Here is a 26,122-nt window from a genome sequence, read left to right on the forward strand (position 1 = left end):
ACTTTTTTTAATCTAGTCATGCGTGACCATGACTGGGTCTCCTGTGGACTGGGGCCCAGTTGGTAAACTGGACCCCGGGGGAGTGAAACGGGAGTTAGAAGCGTCTTGATTTTTTTACATTCAGGGACCCTTCAGTACCTGAAGTGTTGCGTCTTCCTCTAAATAGAAAAACTAAATTTATGGCAGTGACAAATCCCACGTGGCTCCTCAGAGATAAATAAAGCCAAACTAGATTCTTCTCCTGCTTCTCTGTTGCCTGGTGAGCGTGAGCGCGCACGGATCCACGGGCTGCTGATGAGAGAGAGAGAAAGAGAGAGCGGGCGTGGACGCGCCGGCCTGTGTGTGATTGTGGTGTTAGTGCTCGTGGTGGTGTGTATGTGTGTGGGAGCAGGAGGGGAGACTCTGCAGTGTCTTGGCAGCTGCATTAGTGCATCTCCCACCGTCCGCGATGCCTTCACGGCCAATGCCTGCCTCCTCCGCGTCCACTTGACGAGAGAAACCGAGATGAAGTCGTCGGGAAACTGAGCCTGACGTTCACACATTGCTCGCTGTATGCCCCGAAGACAGTCCGGAGCGCTTCATTCACGCAACGAGAGCCCGTGACGAGAATTTTTAATGGAAAATGGCGATAGGCGAAAGGTCTTGCAGCATCGTCTGCTTGCTATCTATCCAGATTATCTTCATTTTCAGCGCATCGTGGCCTGGAGCGCAGGGTCTCTTCCCCCAGCAATACACGTAAGTAACCCTCAGTGAAAACGCAGCCGGGCTCCGATGAGAGACAACTTTGGGCTTGACCACTTCGCTTTGCCACCAGGAGATACTCCAGTCACCCTGCATGCTTTATCTTCTGCTGTTATGTAATTTGACAGGGTTGGCGATTACATCAATGTAAAGGCAGGTTATTTAAAGAGCTGGAAGGTGTAGTCCACGCTATGATATATAGGGGTATATAGGTATATTTGTAGGGTTAAATGAGCAATCATATTTCAGTGTTCCTCCCAAGCAGAAGACCCCATACTGTAAGTGTTTGTACATCAAGTTAGGCAGAATTAGGAGCATCTGGCAAATGATTAATCCTCCCTATTACCATATGATGAGTTAGAGCCTTCATCTGATGTTCTGCACAAATAGGATCTGAGGGTTTTACCCAATGGACGACAGTGAATATTAACTTTGACTTTCTCAAAAACCTGTTTAAAAACAAAAAGCAAACAAAAAATTAAAACTGCAAGGACGTACAGGGAAGTTTAAGGTGAGCTAGACTGTGGCTTTAATTAGTTGAGCTATTTGGAGAATTTCTATTTGACATGCAACATTAAGTCTGTGCAGTCATAAAACTGGTAAGGCTCTTTTCCTTGTTTCCCCTGTTGTTCTTGTGCTCCACTAAGTGCTAGATCTTTCCATGATGGCTTGAAAAAAAAAATCATCAAACAGTCCTATCATTTCCTACAACCTCTTGAGGAAACCACACTGTGCACTGTACAACACAAGTACTCAAAGCTCAGGAGTAGCCTACTAGTACCATGCCTACTATCTAGCACAGCAGAAGAAAGGTGTGGTTTTACTGTGGCTTCTTGCTGAAGGCTGCATTCGAAATACCATTTCCCCTTGTTTTTCAATCAATCTCCTGCCCAGTTCTTCAATCCTAACCTTTAACCCGTTACAGTTAAGTACAGCTGGCACTTAACTTGAGACTATCTGGGCCCAACTCCAGGCTCAGCGATCGGGCTGCTCAGGAGGGAGGAACAGGCCAGATGGTCCACTCATCTCCAGGGCACATGCTGAAGAATTTCTGGCCAATCACAACTGGAGATATGAGGTTTATTTACCAATTAGAAAAGAGGGGTCTATTCTATAAACCAGTCAAGTGTGGGCGTGTGCATATGTGTGTGTTTTATGATGAAATGGGTTATTTCAAGCTGCTGCTTTCTCCTCCTCCTCCTCCTTTCTGCTGCTTTTTTCTGCTGAGTGCTCTGAAACAGCTCCATATAGTCTTGTGCCCTGGGTCGCTTCGGCTAAGCTAAATGAAGCGGTGTTGCGACGCTGTAGAACAGCTTCTCATTCCAATTAAGAATTAATACTGCAGCAGCGTGGATTTATACCACTTCTCCCTCTCTCGCTTTGCTCTTTCTCCTCCCACCCTTTCTGTCTTGATACGGCCTCTCCCTGCTGATAGATAGATAGATAGATAGATAGATAGATAGATAGATAGATAGATAGATAGATAGATAGATAGATAGATAGATAGATAGATAGATAGATAGATAGATAGATAGATAGATACTACAAAAAATATGTGTTTTTATAGTAATAGCCTGCCATGCTGCAGGCATTGCAATCTGCCTTCCTCGTGTTCTGATATCTAGAACATCAATGGGGGAAAATCAAATATTTTTTTATGTTATTTTATTGCAGTTATTCTCAGACTGCAAAGGAGCTCATGACCTGTAAAAGTTTACATTAGAAATAAGTGTTTTGAGAACATTGATCAAAATGCCTTTGTTAAAGTACTCAAATTCAAATCGGAGGTACTTTCACTTTATTCAAGTACAACCTTTTTTTGTTCTGCATCAGATTTCAGCTTCTGTTATTTACTACTGCTATATTTGAAGCTTGACCATAATAAAATCATGCTAAAAGTATTTTGCTTAGTGGATGAAACTTTGCATAAACCTTGCCTATGGCACAGTGGGTCCCAACGTTTCTACAGCATACACAAATATTCTATACAAATCCCACAATCACATTTATTTTTACATTTAACACATTCATACTACAGAATTGAATGTCAGGTTAGAGTGGTGTGTCACAATACAATGAATCAGAGAGCTATACTATAATAATCATAGTGTATGTATGTTTGCATGAATAGCATGAATAAAACCTCCTGGAAGTATCATGGTTATATCGTTATTTTTGACTTATTTTGGCTGCAGCGATGAATTTAATGAAAGTCTAATATTATGTCATCACTAATATGGCACATATGACACCTTGAATGGGGCTGTTTTTCACAGCGAGTACTTTTGTTTTGGTGCCTTTATGTACTTTTTATGTACTTCACCTATCACTGCAAAACCATGTGTAATATGCAACACGTGGAGTTGTAACAGAGCAGAGAGGAAATCTTCTTTTAGTTAAATCCACAACGCTGATCTTTCTCTCAAGGCCACTGCTGGTGCTGCACTAGAACTCAGTGTCTCGAGTAGCTTTGTGTTTTTGCACAGCACATGAACAGACATTAAAGGAAGCAGGCCATGTGTTAACAAAGCCAGGTACTGTTGTCAAAAGACGATTTTTAGGAGCAGCAAGATATGAATAGAGCTGAGCAAGCATCAGTAATGGCGGATAAGACAGTTTATGAGCAGCATAAAAAGAGGCGGGTTGCAAAGTGGCAGTCAGCTTGTCTCTGTCTGATTTAATTACTGATTTCCAGTAACCCAAACCATAGATAACCATAGATAGAAGGATAGATAGATGCTTTATGGCTTTTCCGTCTGCTCCTTATACCCCACCTATGGCTCAGCTGTTCCTCTCAACCTTTTGCTCTCTCTGCTGTAAGTGAATATGGGTCACATCATGTAGTGCTTCTCTATCTGTCTTCACAGTGTTGTGTGACTATAGCCGGTAACAGAGTAGAGGCACAAGAGTGCTTTGCTGTGTGGCCCCTGTACTTGGTTTTCTGATGTCCCACAGGGCTTAAGAGGAAGTGGAGCACACAGTCAAAAACTTTAGTGCTTCAGCGGCACTGAGTCACGGGGTCGAAGCTGCTCTGCAGTCATGTAACAAACCTAATTTAGACACAACTTTTTGAGGGCATTTTAACTGAAACTGTGAAGAAGGAAGCTTGGTGTCTTCAGTAAGCTATATGCCTTATTTCAGAAAGACATTAAAGTTACATTTTAGAAACAAATATTTCCTTTATGTGGAAAAAAAAAGTTAACTTTTAGTCGGTTTGTGGGTACAACTGGACACCAGTCCCCTATATGATTGCTTACTGTGCTGTCTTCAGCTAGTTGTGAGGAAAATGTGGAGAAATGCACAGTTGTCAGTCCAAAATGGTAGCATGAGAAAAGCTCAATTTTTGGAGCCGGTAGCAGCTGTTGTCAAAATTTGGATGTGCCAGAAACTCAGGATAGTATTCTCTCCACTGCAGTAAACCCGATCTGCAAAGATTTTATAATAACACACAACAGACTAGCCAGCACAACAAAGTGTGCACTGTTTTTTTGTGTAAAGTAAATAAATAAAATGCTTTGTAGCATTTTCCGTAAAAAGTGTGATAAAAAAGTGTTTTTATCCAGGTTTGAGTGTTGCAGAAAAGCCACATATTCATAATGCTGATTCTTTTTTTTTTAATCTATGAAGATTAACCCCACACATTTGTTTTAGCAAATGTCAAAACATATGGGATGCAGATGGAGGACGTGTGTTAATGAAGCAGTCATGGCATCTGACATGCTTCAGCTTTGGGATTGCTCAGTGTGTTCATGATTGTAAACATGATATTGTTTTGCGCCATGTGACATTTAAGCAACCTGTAGGATTGCTGGGATTAATGTAACTGATTGCCCAATTTATAGGTGCCTTTTAAAGAAATCCTAGCATCTGCGACAAAGTCTTTTTGTCTGCATCTACTTTGCTACTCCTGCCTTTGGATTTGCTCCTTTTACAGTTTTAAATGAACGAGAAAGTAATCATTGCAACAGATTATGCATACAGAGTATCTATTTGTAGTCTGGGTTGCACTGACCAATCACATGCGAACGAAGCAATTTAGCTTTTAGTGGCTCTCCTCTAAAATGCATCTGCATTTGGAAGCAGTCAGTAATAATGACTGGTGCAACAGCAAGTGTTGACATGGCATGGATATCTGCTGGTTACACCGGAAGCCCTGAAAAATGGACCACTGCCTCCAAAGGCTGAGTCAGCAGACAAACTGACTGTTTTCCAGACTGATGACAAAGTAGCTAAATGCAAAAACAAACAAACGATATTTTAATAATATTCAAGATATTTTCAGTTAATCAAATTAATGTAATCCAGATTTAATAGCACCAGCAAATTGAGAACACTTTGGAACAGAGTGCATTTTAAAGGCTTTATTTAAAGCGTTAGATATTTTTCCGATTGCATCCCTCTATAGAGAGGGAAAAGGAAAGTGTGCATGCTGTTTCTCTTTTCCACAGCACGCCTCGCTTATTTCTATCACTGCCTCGAACGCCTCAAGGTAAAAAAGAAATTCACTTTCAAATGGATCAGTGTGAAGACATGTCAGGCATTCAGTCTTATAATAATCTTAAATGGGCCTTTAAAGTGATACTCTTGATGTTGCTGGATTTGAAAAAAAAAAAAGGTTATATCTTAGTTTCTATACACGGTTCCTGTAGCTGGCACTTCCCAGAAACCCAGAAGTAAATTATCAAATGTCTCGCACCGTATTAAGAGCTGTCTGATCTTCATCAGGTCTGGGCGTCCTCGATTTCAGCTGGGCTAGAAAAAAGAAAGAAAAAGAATCCTTTGCAGCATCCAAAAAGCTGTCTTCCTGTGAATTCGGGCAGTTGAGTGAAGATTTGTGGCTTGTCCGACAGCAGAAACAAGTCCAACAAGACTTTAATCAGTGCTGTTGTCTTGTAACTCTGCTGGAAGCTGTCTGACTGATAATGAATCGACTCTCTGGGCACTTACAGGTCTGATTAATTGATTTCCTGGTTTGACTTATTTAGGTAGAAACTAAAATGAATATTTCATCTCCAGAAACTTTTCTTAAATCTGACTGAAGTGAAGTACAGGATTGCAGGGGAATATATAGTAAGATAGTCAGAGCATAACACAAATATTGTGTTGTATATTATATGGTATAATAACTATATAGTATATAGTTTAGTGTATAGTCTTTTAAAGCATATTTTTACATTTATGTAGTAATGGTTGACTGCAAAATTTTGAAGGAAACTGATTTTTATACTGCAGGATCCCTCTTTTGTTCAGGTAGGTTGTGTAGGATTGGGTGCCGCTTTGAAATCGCAGCTTGCGATGTGATTATGTCACAGTATTTATTATTTAAAATGGAAGAGCACATGCTGTGCTATATTTATGATATTGATTTAAGTGCAAAATTCTTATTTTAAATGAGTAGTTGAAGGAAGGCTGTATTTAGTTAAAATACATTTGTGGAATAGGATAACATATTTAGTCACCCTAAAAGAATTCAGCACACGTAGTAATGGAATATCTTGAATTTCATAAATCTGGTCCTTCAAGTGTTTTCCCCCTCCTTATTCTCTATTTGTGTTTCTCATTTGTAAAAAAAATAATAAATAAAAAATCTTCAATGTAATAAGTGCAGAAAAGTCCAACAATAATAATAAAAATAGTACTATGTACTTTGAAACTTGAGAGTCCAATCAGAGGTGTGAAATCAGAGGTGTGATCCAATCAGAGTAGTAGCAAATTCAAACTAATTTGTTGCTGTCCTTGATAACACTGCGCCAAACTCCAGAATTTACCCCAAATACAAAAGTTAGCTTTTAATTTAATTAATCCACCTGCAAGGTTTTTTTTGTACCTCCAACTCTTAATCAGACATCAGCCAGTGAACTGTGAGTTTCATATCCATTCAAACTGTAGAAGTGCTACATTTTAGCCACTTTATTACCTTGATGGCAAACATGATAGGTCTGTAAATAAAGTGATAATAATGTGACCATTTAGTATAAAGATATACTAATGTCTCATGCAGAAGGTTTCCTTAAGCTCTCCCTCAGTCTGCTCATATTTATCTACATGAATTCCATTTAGTAGGATTGTATGAAAACAACTGATAAATTATTTAGTGTGTTAGGCTTTGAATGTTAACGCTGCAAGGAACTGTGGAGCGGTATTATTCCTTTTCATTTCCTATTGTGTAGTTCAGTGTATCCTAAATGCTCAAGGAGATAAGACAGGAAATGAAGCCCCTTTCCTTAGTATTTAGAGAAAAGAGTGACACTTAGATATTTCCATGTCGGTTCAGTCAGTTACAGTGGGGCAAAAAAGTATTTAGCCAGCCACCGATTGTGCAAGTTCCCCCACCTAAAATGATGACAGAGGTCAGTAATTTGCACCAGAGGTACACTTCAACTGTGAGAGACAGAATGTGAAAAAAAAATCCATGAATCCACATGGTAGGATTTGTAAAGAATTTATTCGTAAATCAGGGTGGAAAATAAGTATTTGGTCAATAACAAAAATACAACTCAATACTTTGTAACATAACCTTTGTTGGCAATAACAGAGGTCAAACGTTTACTATAGGTCTTTACCAGGTTTGCACACACAGTAGCTGGTATTTTGGCCCATTCCTCCATGCAGATCTTCTCGAGAGCAGTGATGTTTTGGGGCTGTCGCCGAGCAACACGGACTTTCAACTCCCGCCACAGATTTTCTATGGGGTTGAGGTCTGGAGACTGGCTAGGCCACTCCAGGACTTTCAAATGCTTCTTACGGAGCCACTCCTTTGTTGCCCGGGCGGTGTGTTTTGGATCATTGTCATGTTGGAAGACCCAGCCTCGTTTCATCTTCAAAGTTCTCACTGATGGAAGGAGGTTTTGGCTCAAAATCTCACGATACATGGCCCCATTCATTCTGTCCTTAACACGGATCAGTCGTCCTGTCCCCTTGGCAGAAAAACAGCCCCATAGCATGATGTTTCCACCCCCATGCTTCACAGTAGGTATGGTGTTCTTGGGATGCAACTCAGTATTCTTCTTCCTCCAAACACGACGAGTTGAGTTTATACCAAAAAGTTCTACTTTGGTTTCATCTGACCACATGACATTCTCCCAATCCTCTGCTGTATCATCCATGTGCTCTCTGGCAAACTTCAGACGGGCCTGGACATACACTGGCTTCAGCAGCGGAACACGTCTGGCACTGCGGGATTTGATTCCCTGCCGTTGTAGTGTGTTACTGATGGTGACCTTTGTTACTTTGGTCCCAGCTCTCTGCAGGTCATTCACCAGGTCCCCCCGTGTGGTTCTGGGATCTTTGCTCACCGTTCTCATGATCATTTTGACCCCACAGGATGAGATCTTGCGTGGAGTACCAGATCGAGGGAGATTATCAGTGGTCTTGTATGTCTTCCATTTTCTGATGATTGCTCCCACAGTTGATTTTTTCACACCAAGCTGCTTGCCTATTGTAGATTCACTCTTCTCAGTCTGGTGCAGGTCTACAATACTTTTCCTGGTGTCCTTCGAAAGCTCTTTGGTCTTGACCATGGCGGAGTTTGGAGTCTGACTGTTTGAGGCTGTGGACAGGTGTCTTTTATACAGATGATGAGTTCAAACAGGTGCCATTCATACAGGTAACGAGTGGGGGACAGAAAAGCTTCTTACAGAAGATGTTACAGGTCTGTGAGAGCCAGAGATTTTCCTTGTTTGAGGTGACCAAATACTTATTTTCCACCGTAATTTACGAATAAATTCTTTACAAATCCTACCATGTGGATTCATGGATTTTTTTTTCACATTCTGTCTCTCACAGTTGAAGTGTACCTCTGGTGCAAATTACTGACCTCTGTCATCATTTTAAGTGTGGGAACTTGCAGAATCGGTGGCTGGCTAAATACTTTTTTGCCCCACTGTAGGAACCTTTCCAGGCATAAAAAGACGATTTGACTCCAACCTAATTATTTTAGTCACGAATTAACCTTTGTGTGGTAGGTGGACTGACAGTATAGAAGTAATTAGTGATATATCATCTCTAAACAAGTGCGTTTTCCCCTAAAGAACATTTTTAATGTTTTCAAAATAGCTGTCCCCAATGTCAGAGCATCAATGTTTACTTTTCTTTTATGGGCAGTACTTGTCAATTAGGGAAACTCCACATGGAGAGGCGGAGGAGGTGTTGAATTGAGGTCCGTGGCCCTTTCTCACATAACAAAGCACTCAAAACGGAGCAGCCCACTTCAGACAAATTCATGCTTCATTTGGGTTAAGGGAGGGAGCCTGCATGATGACCATTTAACCCACCCGTGTATCAGACGTATCCCAACATGAGTCATATGGTCTTTGTGCTAGGAAGCAGTTTGGACACCTTTAAATGTCTGATGTCTGTGTCCTGAAAACAAATTCTGAAAAATTCAAGGCTGCAGTAGATGTGTGAAAACAGCTAGAGATTTGTATATGCTGAATGCGTATGCAGAAAATCAAAATCAACAAAATCAGTAGGATGAAAAGTAGAGAAGGTTTGGTGCCATTTCTGTGTTTTACATATAGTGTATTTAAATGTTTTTCCCTTTCAAACACTATGTAACACCATCAAGCTCAAATTTAAGGTCAAACCTGATCATCACTGGCTTTTATTCCACAGTGTCCCAGGTTTTCAGTTTTGACTGCTTGTTTTGTGTTTCACCTTTAATTAAATATCGTCCGGTCTCATGTGAGGATTACACTGGATACATATTAGATTGGATCATGGACATACAGGGAATACTGTGTGAAAGTGAGCCCGAGAATACTCCTCCCAACAGTGTCTGTTTAAATCTGACAAATAGTGTCTCTGCTGTATTGATACGAGTATAGGTTTCTGTTTTTTGATCGAATAGAAAATAATGAATGAAGTTTTAGTTTATTGGGATTTCTTGGATTAACCAGTCCACATCTTGAAACGTTACTAGGGAAGACACTGAGTATGTGAGTGTAGCTTGTAGTATAAAGCACTTTCTCCAAAAGTTGATTCTGTTCATCCGGACGTGGCGTTTTGTGGGAGAAACGTTTCGTCACTCATCCGAGTGACTTCTTCAGTCTCAGCTGACTGCAGGTTTCCCCAATCTTATAAACAGTAAGATTGCCCATTGTTCCTTCAGTGGGCTGGTGTCAGTCATTATGCAAATTTCATTGATAGTTTGTGGCTATAATGTTGCCTTTTAAAAGATATTCAAACACACATTGAGTTTTTCGAAATACAAAAACAAGAAAAGACAGATTTGTGCAGATAAGTTCAAAAACAATTACCAGTGATAATGTTTTTCTGCTTACTCTGCTGCATTGGAAGCCATTATAATTGCAGTGTGGATGCATATTTTTTAAACATATATCCAAACTATATAACAATTAAAGAAATAAATACTTATATTAAGTACAGACAAGCTTGCAAATCATATGCAATTACAGATGGTTGCAAGAGCGACATAAAAAACATCCACACTGACCAATAAAGCTGTTCTCTCGCTCTGTTGCTGCAAGAAAAATGAAGCATTTTTGCATAAAAGATGTGGTAATCTGTGTGCAGTTTCCTGCTATTTTTGTTACATCACTGATTGTTTCTGTGAAACAGATACACCTCTCTGTTTCATTTGTTTTGCATTGTGTGACAGTCAGCCTCCGGTGTTTATCCACAGGATGATGCACTGGGCCAGGCGTATCGAGCAGGAGATTGACAGAGTCTTTCAGCACATCACTGGAGCTCAGCAGTTGAAAGGGGTGAGTGTCTGCTTCTCTCATTCATCACAGTGTTGGATAAATTCAATAAGAAGTGCACCGAGCGGAGAGGTCAGCGCGCAAATTGACTGTAACTCCATTAAGTTGAAGATCCGCAGCTAAATAGGTGCAAAAAAACAGAAAACAGTCACAGTCTGTCTCACTTAAACCTCTTTGTTTCCTTGTTTGGTGGTTTTCTGGGATCCCTGCAGAGCCAATAACAAAAAATAATGTTTTCTCAGAGCAGCCATAAATCTTTCTCTTACATCTTTTCTCTTTAGCCGTTATTTTTAGTACATATACTCTGCTTTTAGACATTTTAGATACATAATTTTGTATTGCGTTGTGTTTACAATAATTATCAGTTTTGCGCGCACTGGATTATACACCTGAAAGTGAAAGAGATGCCTCAACACACACCTACAGTGGTTAGATTTAGAATATCTGAATTGAGCTTCATGAAATCAAGAGCTTTAATAACACCTACATTCATGAATACTAATTTAGGCCTTTCATGAGCTGATCATATAATAACTGTGTTAATATTGAAACTGTTCATTTTTGAACACATAACAGGTATTTTCCATTAAGCTCTGAGTTGGAAGTCATTAATGATTGATTTTTACATTACAGGTGCATTAGAGTAATCTTATTCCAGGGTCTTTTGATTCTGATTCTGTGCGTTAAATTCCATATTAAATGGTTCTAGTTCTGGTTCTAAACAATATCCAGTCAACTTGGATCTCAGATTCCAACTCTGCTTTTTCCAGCTGAAGGTTGGACATCAAAGTTTTTAGTGAGCATTGCTCATACAGAAGTAAATGATGAATTCCTAATAAATATTTTATACTTAGGATTAACTCAAAATAAAAGTTGTTTGTTTACTGAAATAAAAGAACATTTTAATGTGGAAATGTAGCTCAGTTGCACCCTAAAATAGTGTAAGCAAAAGGCTGAAAAAAAACCCCCCAAAAACATTTCCACTGAAGGTTTTTTACAAAATGGGATTTTGATTTGTTACATTCACTGACTGCAGGTAAGTCCAGATTGTACTTGTTTTTATTTTTGTCTAATTGTTCACAGTGATCTGGTAGACTGTCATTAGGAGTGTATTCAGTTTTCTTTTACTTTTCATTTCCAGCATGTTTTCAACATTATTTAGTGTAACAGGTGGCTGGGAGGGGTTGTCCCTCTGAAGGCAAGTGCCAGAGACCAGGAACAAAGATCATCTGTAGGGGGCAAGTGATCCCTGCTCTGAGGAGATGTGTGGGGGCGTTCCCTCAGCAGAGAGCAGTGGCACGTGTCCTCTCTGTTTGTGTCACACCATAGCAGATGGTCAGCCTGCAGTAATGCCTTGATGTGAAACTCACTTGTTCATTCAATCCTCATTAATCCCGCCATGCTTTTAAAACACTGCAGATCTGTTCAAGATTGTTCTCCTTTGCTTAGAAAGTTTTCTCTTGGTGAGGAAACCGTTATTCACGTCAGGCATCATTTTAATTCCTAAACAAGGGGTTCAAATTTATAGATAACTACAGCTGTCACAGTTAGCTGGGTGTAGAGTGGTAACTTGAGGCCTAATTTGAGAGGCATGAAAGTATCAGTAAAATTCCAAAAACACTGGTTACCATGACACTTTGGGAATATAAGATCAGGAATCATCATGCGAATGATATGGTAATTATAAATAATGTTAAATAATGAAAGGACCATAAGTACACAGAGGAGAATATAAAAATGGGTGGGAAGTGGGGCAGAGCTGAAACAATTTAGGACAGAACGTAAAACTCAAAACAAGATATGAGAGACAATAACTAACAAAGTGAAACAACTAAACTAAAGACTGAGATAAGGAAAATCACAGAACATGAAACACTGATGAGGCTAAAACAATGAACCAATATACAAGAAAACTCAAGTACCTAAACTCTAATAATAAACTCTGTGAATACTGAATTCAGTTCAGTTCTTCTGAACCCCAAGGCTAACTAGAACTTGAATATAACTCTATTCTCACTTGACTTTAGGTTTCTAGTTCTTTCTGCTGGCAGAAACAGGAAAGAACTCAAACAAATCAGCATTTTTTTAGTCTTAAAGAAAGCCGACACATCTTTATAGGTCAAATTAAGACACCTTGTACAAGCCATCAAAAGTAATAAGGTTAAAAAGTCTGCAGCTGTCCTAGAAATTTTGTTGTTGTTTTGAGCTTAAATGCTAACGTGTTCACAATGGCAATGTTAACGTTGCTGTGGTCAGTTAGGTCTAACATCCTGACTGTCCAGTTCTTGCACCTTTCTGAAGTGACATTTTCATATGTTCCATACATTTCACTGAATAAAAAGGTGCTTCTATGAAATAGGTCACTTCAACATCTGCTATGTAAGAGTATTTGGTTCTTAAATCAGTCAAAATGGCAGCTCATTCCAGAAAAGAACGAAGGACGATGTGACTCTGTACCGACAAGAAGTATCAGTATGTTAGCACAATAACACTGGCTATGTAGCATAAACAACAGATGATAATGGGATTGTTATGAGTTTTATATATAATTGCACAAAGCAAATCAATATGGGGAAAACAGAACCTTTTCTTTATCATGGTAAATTACTAAATTTATTGTCTTTTAACCATAGATGTCAAAATTTTTAGTGGATATCCATTAAGACTTAGTGCTATTTCAGTTTGAACTTGTGTTGAGGACCAGCAGCTTGTATGCAGAGGGGAAAATAAGCATTGAACGTGCCAACATTTTCACACTAAACATTTTTAATGGGGCTATAGATGTGAAATTTTCTGATGTAATCTAGACATAGAAAGAAATCAAAACAAATAAGTCCAAAAAGGAACTTATGTGTAATAAAGTGGAATGACACAGGTATAAATTGTTTTATCAAAGCCAACCCCCCCCCCCCCCCCCCCCCCCCCCCAAAAAAAAGCCCCAGCTGCTATTTTAAAAGCAGGCCTACCCCATATTCATTTGGAATATTAGAGGCTTCAGTCCTATTTGATGGCCCATGAAAAGGTTTTTCTTTGGCACGGTGTCACATAAGAAGCATCTCTTTATGAGTAAAAGCAAAAAGCTCTGTCAAGACTGTAGTGACCGTATTGTTGCAAAATGTACTGATAGTGTTGGATATGAATGTTGCAGTGAGCACTAAGGCTGGGAATAAGAACCACTTCTTATAGTAGTTCAGTTTCTGTTCCTGTTTCTAAAGTAGAATTACTGTGGCGATTGCTTTAAAGTCTCTTTGTGCTGTTGGTTTTGTTTTCATACCTAAATACTAAGAGAAAATCATATGTGTGTCCTCATGAAGCTGATAGATCGACCCGATCAATCACCTGACTTGCATTTCATCTCAATAGCCCTATTAGAAATATATTTAATGAGGAAAATGCTACCAGGTTCAATACTTATGTTCCTACATGGTTGTTGTCTATGTTTTACCCACATAATGCGTGTCCTCAGTGGTGCTCCTTGATGGATTCTACACAAGACCTAGTTCTTCACAGACAGCACAGTTCACAGAAACACCCATTGCTGCATGTTCCCATCTGTGCAGCATGGGCCAGTAAAGCATCTGGTCAGTATTCAACATTTGGGACATTTTAAAGTTAGGGAAGAAAGCTAATTTTAGTGGAAAAGTCCTCTTGCAGTCTGTATGTATGCTTGCCAAACAGATTCATCCAGAGCACTGCGTTTCTTTTTGGCTTATCTTAATTCTTTCTCCGACATCTTTGCATGTGGGATAGATAAACCCGTTCAACTGCCTGTTAATGCAAATATCTAGCCAATACCAGCCAATAACATGGCAGCAACTTGATGCATTTGGTTCATGTAGACTAAAGGTGACCTGTTAAAGTAGTAGCTCTCTGGTTGAGAAATGTCTTATTGATCAGAAGTCAGAGGTTAAACACTCTGTGCTAATAAGAAGAGTCAAAAATAACTAAAAAAAACAAACAAATGTTGAAGCAGATGGTCTACAGCAGCAGACGACCACACCATCTAAACTTCACTGTACTCAAATGGCTTCAATCTGTGACAAAGTGGATGAGCAGTTGCAATGCTCTCCATTTGTCCGGCATCTCCTGGTGTAGGTGTCCTGAAGCGGGGGGAGAGCAATCCTGCAGCAGCGTTCTGCTGTACGGATCACCCTCTGAAGAGCTTTTTGGTCCTAACACAGCTGTTCCCAAACCAGGATGTGAGGTTCTGTGTGAGGATGCTCTCCACAGCGCCTGTATAGAAAATCCTGAGGATCTTTGGAGAGACCCTGAACTTCCTCAGTTGTCGTAGGTGGTACAGGCGCTGCCTAGCCTTTTTGGTCTGGACCTGAATGTGGGCAGACCATGTCAGGTCTGAGGAGATGTGGACACTGAGATATTTGAAGGACTGCACCCTCTCCACTGGAGCTCCATTGATGATAATGGGCTTGTAGTCTCTGTGCTGACTCCTTCTGAAGTCCACCACCAGCTCCTTGGTCTTGCCAACATTCAGTTGGAGATTGTTGTCCTGGCAACATGATGCCAGATTCTTCACTTCATCCATGTAGGCCGCCTCATCGTTGTTGGAGATGGCGTCCAACACCACTGTGTCGTCAGCAAACTTGGTGTTGGAGCTGTGGGTGGCCACACAGTCTGAAGTGTAGAGGGAGTAGAGCAGTGGCGAGAGGACACATCCCTGTGGCGCTCTCGTGTTGATGGTGATGCTGTTGGAAATGCACTTACCCATCCTCACCACCTGAGTTCTGCCAGTGAGGAAGACAAACACCCATGCACACAGACGGCTCTTGACTGATTTTCACAGTTCAGCATCAATCATCAAAATGCATTTTGAGAAGAAATTTATTTTGAGCGGAGAAAAGCTGCGTGCAAAAAATGTATTTCAGCGTTTGCTATTATCCACACACACACACACAATAGCAGCCACTCTTGCTCAGTTTTTGCATTTGCGCTTGCTCGCAATGTGCTGCTTGCGCTCTCAACATTTCTGCCCGTGCGCGTTCAACTCTTTCTGTACACCGTTATATTTGTGTCACAAAACCAACCAAACCAATCACAGACTTGGATGCAAAAAAATCTGACTGGCTCGTTTGAGTTTTGGACGAAATGGATTCTGGGATATTGCGTTTCGTCATTTCGAGCTGATTGGAGACCAAAACAGCCAATCAGATTTTTTTTTACATCCAAGTCTGTGATTTGCTGATTTTGTGGCATAAATATAACGATGTACAGAAAGAGCTGAACGTGCACGGGCAGAAATGTTGATAGCGCAAGCAGCACATTGTGAGCAAGCGCAGATGCAAAAACTGAGCGAGAGGGGCTCAGTTTTTGAGTGTATATGGATAATAGCAAACACTGAAATACATTTTTTGCACGCAGCAATGAATTTTGTTCACTCAAATTTAGCTTTTCTTCGCTGTAAATAAATTTCTTCTCAAAATGCAGCACTTGCACCTGCAAATTTGTTTTACATGCGCTCAGAATAGTGGCACAAAAATAACGCCATAGGTTTGGCCCCAACAGCACACATTGACACAGAAGTCACCAACCTTTGTCTCTCAAAACTAGGCGCCTGCTAATGCCTGTCTATCTGCTGTCTCCCTATCTCGTGTCCTTGTTGCACATTTCTTCGCACACTGTGTTCTCCTTTCTGTCGCCTCTGCTTCTCACATACACATCTGACTTATTCTCCCAATTCTGTGTGTGTTCTCTATGTGTGAGTGTTTAGCAGCTTGACCTATGGCCTACTTAAATGAATAACGAATATAATGCTTTACTATCGTTAATACAACTAAATCCCTAATACTACAATAATCTATTCTTACAATATAGTAAGTCTCTGCCAGGCTCAGATGAGAGAGGAGAGGCGAGCTGAGTTACCAAATCGATGTATTTTTCGTTTTGTTAATTAAGTTTGGAGGGGACGTTTTGTTAAGTTTCATGTAGGATGGGGTTCACTGTAAATAAATTGCTCACCTCTGGAAACCCGAAATGTCTGCTGAGTCTGCTTCCCTACCACCTTCCTTGACGTTCGAGTCTGACTACTTTACACAATCCTATAGAGCACCTTAGAGATGTGGTGGACCAGGAAAATCTCATCATGGATGTGTACCTGACAGATCTACAGCAACTCTTTGATGCTGTCATGTCAATATGAACCAGAATGTTTTCAGTACCTTGATGAATTAGCGCCATTAAAAATTAAGGCAGAAGGCAAAAGGGCCTAAACCAGCACTAGCAGTGTGGCCACGATTTAAGCTCTAACAGAGCAGAAATGATTCTAAGACAAATATTGTGGAAGGTATTGCTCCTAAATAAAATCATTACTCAATACAGCTCCACCCACTATCCATCCAGTGTGATTCCCAGATGTCTCCCACTGACCTGTAAAGTTTCCTTGTGTACTTTCTGTGGCTGTACCAAAGCTGTACGGCAGGTGCTCTGAATTTAACTTTCTCTGTGCGGCCTAATTCAAATTCAGACCCTGCAGAGAAAAGCATTAAGAGCGTCATTTGGGTGTATCAAGCTTAAGACCCCCATGTGTATAACATGCATCTAATTTGTAGAAAGTCCGCTGTGTGATACAAATATGCCTTTTTAATTTAAGCATAAATTAACTCTAATGTAGATTACTTTCTATATGTTTTTTATGACATGGTGATGATTGCTCATAAAATTACTTTGGGCGCTTCAGTGTGTTAACACAGTGTTCATAAATACTTATGCATGAATGGAGACATCTTAGAATTGGACTGTACACGCAGACACAGCAAGTGCGCCTTCAATGAACAGATGAGCTTTCGCATATTGTCGAGCTTTGAATCTTACAGCTCTGTCTCAGACACTCTGTCAGTGTCCTTTTTTATTCTGCAGGTTCATGAAAAAAACGATTTATTCATAGATAACGTATCTCTGGAAAAGTCAGCAGGAGTGAGGTTTGCACTCGATGCACATGTTGCACGTTTTTAACAGCTGTCCATTCAAATTTTACAGATATACAATGAAGAAAGGCGTCGGTTTAGTCTGGTGAAGAATCAGCCTCGCAAGATTGTTGAAAAAGTGGCCTCGGATATTGAGAAACTTCTGGCTAAAAAGCGCAAAGCACTTGATGTAAGTATGTTTCCTCAAGTTTTATATTTTTGTCTTGTGATTTTTAAATATTAATTTCTTAATGCCATAATCATACGATGTTGCTTTAAAAAACGTGTAAAAGAAACGCCTTACTTATCACAACATAAAATAATCTGGTCCTTCTCATTTTTCTAATATTAGATAAATACAATCTCAGATGCACAGCAACTCGTGACATATTATGCCGTGTCCTTATTTAATTACCAAAAATCAAACTGCAGAATTAGTGTGTGAAAGTCTAACAAGACATTTACTAAATCTAAGGGAGTTAAGAGGTGTTGATAATCAAATATACCCAGTTAACATCATCAAGTATGTGCACCTCTCTGAAAGAAAAAGATCTATCAGTTTGCTGGTCTGGAGCATTCAGTTGTGTGTTAGCACAGTGCCAAGGAGGAAAAGATTTCAGCAATGATCTCAGAGAAACAATTATTGCTGCTGCTGTCAATCTGGGAAGGATTATAAAACCATTTCCAATATAGCGAGAAATGTTATTCACAAAGGTAAAAGCCTCAAAACAGCTGCCAATCTTTGCTGGAGTGGTGAATTTGCTGGGGTGGCTGTAGCTCAGGAGGTAGAGCAGGTCATCTACTGATCGGAAGGTGGTTCGATCCTTGGCTCCTCCAATCTGCATGCCAAGTATCCTTGGGCAAGATACTAGCCCCGAGTTGCTCTCCAATGCATCCATCGGAGCTCTGAGGTCTTAACACTGGCTGCCTGTCCATCAGAGGATAGACTTTAAAGTTCTGATACTAAAGTTCTGATACTGGTCTATAAAGCTCTCAATGGTTTAGGACCAAAATACATCAGTGACCTCCTGACCCAGTATGAACCTTCCAGATCCCTCAGGTCATCTGGATCCGGTCTTTTATCAGTTCCCAGAGTCAGAACCAGACACGGAGAAGCTGCATTCAGCTTTTATGCTCCATATATCTGGAACAAACTCCCAGAAAGCCTCAGATCAGCTGAAACACATTATTTAAATCCAGGTTGAAGACTCACCTGTTCTCAGCTGCATTTGAATAAAACACCAAATCCACACTTTTAAGCTTAAATTTCAAAACTTACATTTTAACTACTGATTTTATCTACTGTTTTTTTAATCAATTTTAAATCATGCTTTTTATTTGTTTTTGTTTTTTAATGTCTCTGTAAAGCACTTTGAATCACCTTGTTGTTGAATTGTGCTATATAAATAAACTTGCCTTGCCTATGAATGAATGTGTGTGAATGTACTTAGAAAGCACTAAGTGCTTGTGAGAATGGGTGTGATTGGGTGAATGTGGCATGTTGTATAGAGCGCTTTGAGTACTCCGGGAGACTAGAAAAGCGCCATATAAGAATCAGTCCATTTGCCTGAGAAAAGCTTAGAGAAACTGCGACAGTTAGCATTAGTACATTTGAGAAAAGTACATTTTGTTTGGAGGGGCTGCCAGGACAAAGCCTCCTCTCTCTAAAATGAACAGCATGGCTTAGGGTTGGACAGCTGCATCTAAACAAACCATAAGGTCTTTGCAACATCATTTGTATAAACCAGAATAAAGTGGAGATTTTTGCACATAAGTTAGAGCACCATGCTTAGCAAAAACAAAATACAGAATATCAGCAGATTATAGTTACTTAATTTTATAACCTTTTAAAGAACAGATGATTTTTTAATCAAATTTTAATTAAATTAAATTTATAAATTAAACTCTTTATACCTAAAACCTTAGAAATGATAGAGGGTGAAGTTTATTTTCACATGGCTACATGCAATCCATTTCTCTGTCCTTTTGTACAATGCTGTTTGTGCAAAACCTAAAAAAAAGTTTTGTAAAGATATGACCTACAGATACAAATGTTACTTGCTTATAGCGCACATGCAAGCAAAGACAGAAAAGTTAGATTGAGAACCCATTTCATGTCCTGCAAAATGCAGGACCACAGTATCATTTACAAACACCAGTTAACACAAGTCTGATTAAGTCTGTCTAATTGTGACCTTCCCCCAAAATCATCTGATTAGAGAAATTGAACATTGCTTGTCTAATGTGGCTGTGTCTCTGTAGAGGTTAGCCAGTGAAGCAGAGCGGCTCCAGCGGGAGCATCTGTGGCAGGATGAAATCAAGGTAAGTCTCAATAACATTATATTCTCAGTTTAAATTAGAAATATAATGTTACTCAGTTTATAGCTTTGATAGTTGTGCATGTAGCCAATTCAGCTCCATTTCTTTTACTTTCCATTTCCAAATGTGTTTTTTTAATTACTTGTAAGGCCTTGGTGAGTTTTTGTTTTCAACGTATTCGTCTTTACTTTTCTTCATAAGGTTTTTTGTGTCTGTAGTGGATTTGAGTCAATCTATAGTAATTTCAAGGGGAAATTATTTTTTCAAAAAAATTATATGTTTGAAATACTTGAAAATGTGTCAATTAAAAAATTAGGGAAACAATACAGTGTATTACAATAATATATATTATTGTAATCACTGTATTGTTTCCCTAAAAAAAGCACATGTCATTATACTTGTCATCACACATTTCCTCACATATTAGAAAGGGTACAATTTTATCTTGAATTCACTGAATAAAATAATTCAGGGGTATGTTCTCAGCCCTGTGTCTCTAAACGGGATGACCTGAGAAAGAAACATTTACACCAGGCAGCTGAGTGGATCCCTCTGCGCTGCGCTCGTCTGGCTGAAACAGATGACTGAGTGCACTCAGCCGTGTGGTTCTTTTGAGTCCTACACACATTGGCATTCCACTTTTCCACTCGGTCTGCTTCATTTCCCCGACAAAATGAGACGGGATTAACCTCATCCTCTCACATGGGTTCTCACGTCCTTCTCAGAGGCACTGAATTCCCCTGTGATTTCAAAGGACTACATGTTTTTGCTCATCCGCTACAATCTGAGTAGACACTGTTGCCTTAGGCTCCCAGTTAGATTTCCACGTCTTAACTGGCCGTTGTTTTCGTTTCTTCTCTGTTTTTGAATGTAGGCAAAGTGATTTGATCATCAGAAGATGGTACACTGTTAACATAAAGGGAAGGACATGGCCACGTAGGCTGGAGTTTTTAAATGATGATCAATACTACGAGGCCGAAAGTGTGCCAAGTAAATAGCCCCCACACCATTACACCATCACCATTAGCCTGGATATGCTGTGCATTCAAAGATGCTCTTTCCATCTCTGTAAGCTGAGTCCGGTTGTGGCAGATGGCTGCTACTAAATGAGCATAGTTATGTCAGAGATTTGTTCTTGTTAAAAGGGAGTTTTTCCTTCTCACTGTTGCCAAGTGCTTGCTTAAAGGGAGTCGTTTGATCATTGGGTTTTATCTCCATAATTGTGGGAGCTTTACCTTAGTGTAAAAAGCACCTTGATGGGACTGTTTTTGTGATTTGGTGCTATATAAAGTCTGAAAGTAAAAAGGCCATATCAGCAAAGATTAGCAATTTTACTCTTTGGGTTTTTTAAAAATAAATATTTGTATAGAGATGGTGTTGTTTCCACTTGTAACCAGTATGTATGCTAAGCTGAGCAACCCAGCCTGCTTAGCGTGGAGCTCTATATTTAGCAGAGGGATATAAGAGTGATACCCATCTTCTCATCTGTCTCTTAGCAAAGATAGGAACAAGCATATTGTTATACATAAAGGTGGCATGATGAGAAAGAGACAGACTGAAGAGACGATCTGAGTAAATCCTAAACGTCTCCTTTTTTATCATATATGAATGAAACTATCCTTTATCGCTGCTGACAGATTAATGTTAGAAGAAGCAGAGCTCATAGGAGAAGTTAACATGCTGGATGAGCAGCATCATTTCTTTGGACTGACTGAAAAAGAACACTGACTGATAGCTCGGTGTTTTCAGAGGTGCTAAAACTTTATATTACTAACAACAGGATGACTAACGGCAGACTGATGGAGTTGTCATGTTAAGCTCGATTTAGGCTAAGGCGCTCTTTGGAGATCAAATCTGGTAATCAGAACAGGCCAAAAATAGGAACACATCCACCTCAGTGTAGATGTCACGCGTACTCTGAAGTAAAGACAGTAACAGATGGCGATGCTCCACACAAGCCTAACAGCCTGTCTACTGATTTGTAATGTGAGAGTGCTGAACAGAAAACAGTACCGAACAATAGGAAACATTTGGTGGTTACAGCATCACAAATGCAGCTTTTCCTTTTTTTTTAAATGTAGTTTTAAACTAAAGACTTCTGTACTTTTTTTGGCTGCTGTTTAGATGAAAGTGTTACTTTGGAAAGCTCTTGTGCTTTTTGTTAACATTTTATGGATGGAGGAATCATTTTTTGGGCTGTTACTCCTCTCTGGGAAAAAATGTTTTGGATCCGTGCATCCAGCTTGGGGTCTCGGAACAGCTGGTGCCTGTCCCCCCCCCCCCAGCTGTGACTGGGCAAGAGGTGGGGTACACCCTGGAGAGGGGCCTGACCGAGAGAGACAGAAAACAACACAGTCTCAAATCCCTGGATTCAAACTGCTTCTATTTGAGGTGCTCATTGGAAAAGATACACATGAGCTAAGTCACGAAAGAACGTCATGATTTATCAAACAGGATTCTCTAGGTTTTGGGCACAGCCATGTTCCTGGGAGTCTGGTTGTTGATTGGTGTGTACCAGTTTGTTGTGTAGGATGAGAGTCTTCCTAAAACTGATCAATGGTGGTTCAGAGGAGATCTGGGTCATTACATCATCACTCCCAATAATACCCCAATTCCTGTCATTATATGTTTATTTGTCTCTCCCTCTGTACTGTATGTTTTCCCCCAAGACTAATTCATGTTTTATTAGTTTTGGAACTAATAAGGTTTGTGTGTCCAGGTGTTGGATAGTGTTTCTATATCTATGTTCCTGAAAACGCTATTTCCTTAGATTTAGCCTCACAGTCCTTTTCCTGGGTGCAGACTGTCCTCACTCATTAGATTTGAGCAAAAGGGACATTTTCTTTAAGCCACTTTGGGTGAAAGCTGCTGGCGTGTACCATAATGTTTCTATCTGTTAATTTTCTAAATACAGATGTATGCAAAGTCCCCTTTATTCTCTTTAAAGGTTATAAGATATAAGAATTTTATTTTCTCCCTGCTGTACACTAAAATAATTTAAAATTGGGATTGATTTTATTTTAAAAAACATGATCCAGATTAAGACAAACAATCTTTTTCTGAATAATGTGTTTGAAAAAAACAAATATTTCTTTTATAATTTAACAGTTTTCTTCCCTTTGACCCAGTTATACACCTGCTTAAGGGGGACTGAAAAAGCCTCCATAGCACATCCTTTGGTCTGTTTAAATACTGTTTAATGTTGTTAGTTAACGTCCATTCAGTCAACGACAATAGAAAATCATTAGGTGGCATTACATGGTCTATAGTCATGGGATTCAGTGATTCAACATGTCTGCTAACATTGTCTCTGCATCTACATTTAACTAAGAGCAACAACTATAACAAGGCTTGCCTGCTGAAATGCATTGGGGGGTTTTTTGGGTTTTTTTTTTTTGAGGTAAACCTGACCGTCCTATAAGAATAAAGGCATTTTACAGTATTTGAAATGAGACTGCCTTGGAACTTTTTGATGATTTATCCACAAAAGCATGCTGAAATCCTACCATGAATAAAAAAAAGCATTTCAGCAAGTTCCTGAAACTTCAGACAATATAGAAAACATTTCTGACCATCCAGCTAGTTATCAGCACACGTACGGCATCCATGCTCGTACGGGGGTTGTATGCAGGTATGAGTGACTTGCATGTCTGAGAATGTGAACGATAAATACAGATTTAGTAGGAGTATGCACAACTCTAAATCATGAACATGTATAGGTAGCTTGTCCACTTTTTATAAAATATAAAGAACAGAGAAGGTCACTCTTACAGATAGCTGAAAGAAACTCATCTCAGAGTGAATGTTCACAAGTGTACTCATCAGTGAGTGGCCTTGTTTATTTCAGCAGCATCGGACCACATTTAATTCTGTATATAATTTTAAAAAATATTACTTAAATTATTAAAAAGACATTAATTTGTTTTTTTGTTTGTTTGTTTGTAAACAAGGTTGTAGTATTTAAAAAATGCAGTTTTGGACTTTCGATGGGCATCATTTTAAATGAACATACATTCTAAGTAGTGGCTACGCTTATGAAGAACTGTGCAGAGACAGACTTGACACATGCATGCATATGATTACTTGTCCTCAAACTGTTTCACAGTTGCAGCCTCTTCATATCTCCATCTGTTCTCTACTAGGAGCTGGACATGGCTTATTATGATTCCAAGGCAGAGCTGGATTATGTGAGTAAGGGACAAATAAACTGAACTTTTATTTAAAAAAAACTAAGTACAGTAGTACCTTGGTTTATGAGTATGATTCGCTGTTGCTCGCAAACCAAAACCCTCGTATGTCAAAGAGAATTTTCCCCATGAGAAATGATTGATGGACCGCTCCGAGCTCCCAAAATATTCACATAAAAATCATTTTTAAAGGTATTTTCTATAGAAGTCACTGACTATGAGTTTTTTGCTCATTACTCGTAGGTCAAGTTACTCGCAATCTGAGGTTCCACTGTATTTGGCTTACACTTACTTGACCTAGCCTGAATTGACTCAACTACAGTATTAATATTAGGGAGAGAAATGTGTTTGTGCTTCATGTGCTTGTCCTCCTGTTCATGTAGTATTCCATGGATGGAGAAGGAGAGGTGGAAAATCCCTCTCATATCAAGCTGGAGTTTGTGTATGACCCAAACTTCAAGAATAATGTCAACTATTCCTACACAGCTGTTCAGATTCCCACGGATATTTATAAAGGAGGTAAGTAGAGTCCCCAGTCTGTAAAGACATGTTTGCAATTAGCTTAAGGTTAAGGTGTGTATTTAAAATATTTCACTGTTTGTTGATTAGCTCCCGTCATTCTAAACGAACTGAACTGGACGCAGGCGTTGGAGAAAGTCTTCATGGAGAATAGTCGAGAGGATCCGTCACTGCTGTGGCAAGCATTTGGGAGCGCGACAGGAGTCACTCGCTATTATCCAGGTAGGTTTTAGTTTTTAGGTTCCAGCTGTCAGGTAGGAGGTGAATAAGCCAAAGTCAAAGTAAATACTATGACGTGAATATTTTCTTCTGGTTTTTTTTGTTTTTTTTTTGCAGCAACACCCTGGAAAGCTCCTGATAAAATTGACCTGTATGATGTCAGGAGGAGGCCCTGGTATGCGTTCCAGCTTTAAACATGTTTACATGTGGGCTGCATGCATTGGATTGAAGCAGATGAAGTTTTGTGTCCTCTTCTTTGTTCCCCACAGGTACATCCAGGGTGCCTCATCCCCCAAAGACATGGTCATCCTTGTTGACGTGTGAGTAATTCTGCTAAACTCCTTTTGACCCATTCAGAGAATGAACATTCACTTTTCTTATGGTTATCTTAGTTTAGTATCACAGCTGGACACAAGCAAAGGCTAGACTGGCTGGCAATGTACAGAGAGTCCAGGAAATCGCTTTTTTCTGCCCATGTGGGTTTTTTTTATTCTGATTCTCGGATTTTTCTTGTAACATCCAGTCGTTTTACTGAATTTCATTACTTTTCTTATGCCCCTCCTGAGTTTTTCTCTGTGTGCCTCTCACTGTTAAACATGCAAATTTCACCTCTGCCCTTCTTTCATTTTGCTCCCTGTTTAATTTTGAAGGTTAGAGCTTTATGATCCCCTTTAGTTGTTGTTTTATTAACCACTTTCTGATGATGTAATATTATTGCAATTTTTAACATTTTGTGATATTCATATGATTTATCACCTGTTTCAAACACGTTATGTCCTCAAAGTTAAACTTTGTCATTATCTGTTCAATCCAATTTTTATTTATTTATTTGCTGCAAAATGAGACGTTCAAGCTGTCACTAAAACCTGCTAAATGTTGACAGTCAGTCTGATATCAGTCGTGATTGAATGTGGTCAAGTTGGCAAATACTTGCAATCTGTTTCTGATAATACAGCAACTGTGATAGATCATAGAACATCACATATCTCTTAAAGTCTACAGAGACTGAAAATGATTAGATTTGCACTCAACAATCTTCTTGTTTTATAGGAATGTTACTAGAATACAACCAGCCAGCAGCTAGCTGAGTTGAGTCCCCTTGAGTTATGCTTATTGATAAAGTCTCATTCATACTGATGGCAACATGTTGGCACTCTGAGTAAACAGCAGTTATTTGCAAACCTTTGAAAAAGGGATGGCGGTCAGTCCAAGTCAGACTGCAACTGTTTCCAGAAAGATTACCTCCTACAGGCGTGATGAGTCCTCTAGTTCGTAGACCCAGAGTATTTTAATTTATGCAACAAAATATCAATATTTGGTGTCCCTGTATGGATATAATGTATCGTAAAATACGCAAAATATTCTGACATTAGGCTATATAGATTTTTTCCCCTCACCCCTGGCAATTTAAAGTGCCTGTTTTAACTTCCTGCACGTCCAGCCTGGTTGTTTTCACTGTGTGAGCCTTTCTGTTGGAACATTTTCATCAGCATGATTT

General features: G+C 39.5%; 1 protein-coding gene across 1 annotated transcript in view; it reads left to right on the plus strand.

Annotated features, from left to right (window-relative positions):
* The first annotated feature begins 263 nt into the window (after positions 1–263).
* Positions 264–26,122, plus strand: part of LOC146574498 (voltage-dependent calcium channel subunit alpha-2/delta-2-like) — a 42,910-nt gene continuing 17,051 nt past the window's right edge. The window contains exons 1-9 of the mRNA XM_085274204.1: positions 264–735; positions 10,385–10,466; positions 17,454–17,570; positions 19,643–19,702; positions 23,842–23,886; positions 24,270–24,405; positions 24,496–24,627; positions 24,742–24,799; positions 24,894–24,944. Coding sequence (XP_085130330.1) covers positions 623–735; positions 10,385–10,466; positions 17,454–17,570; positions 19,643–19,702; positions 23,842–23,886; positions 24,270–24,405; positions 24,496–24,627; positions 24,742–24,799; positions 24,894–24,944 — 794 coding nt within the window. The 5' untranslated portion in view covers positions 264–622. The remainder of the gene's footprint in view (positions 736–10,384; positions 10,467–17,453; positions 17,571–19,642; positions 19,703–23,841; positions 23,887–24,269; positions 24,406–24,495; positions 24,628–24,741; positions 24,800–24,893; positions 24,945–26,122) is intronic.

The sequence above is a fragment of the Mchenga conophoros genome, linkage group LG5, assembly GCF_057382185.1.
Source record: "Mchenga conophoros isolate Kocher_MC1m ecotype Shallow Benthic linkage group LG5, M_conophoros_male_GT1.1, whole genome shotgun sequence".
Taxonomy (NCBI): domain Eukaryota; kingdom Metazoa; phylum Chordata; class Actinopteri; order Cichliformes; family Cichlidae; genus Mchenga; species Mchenga conophoros.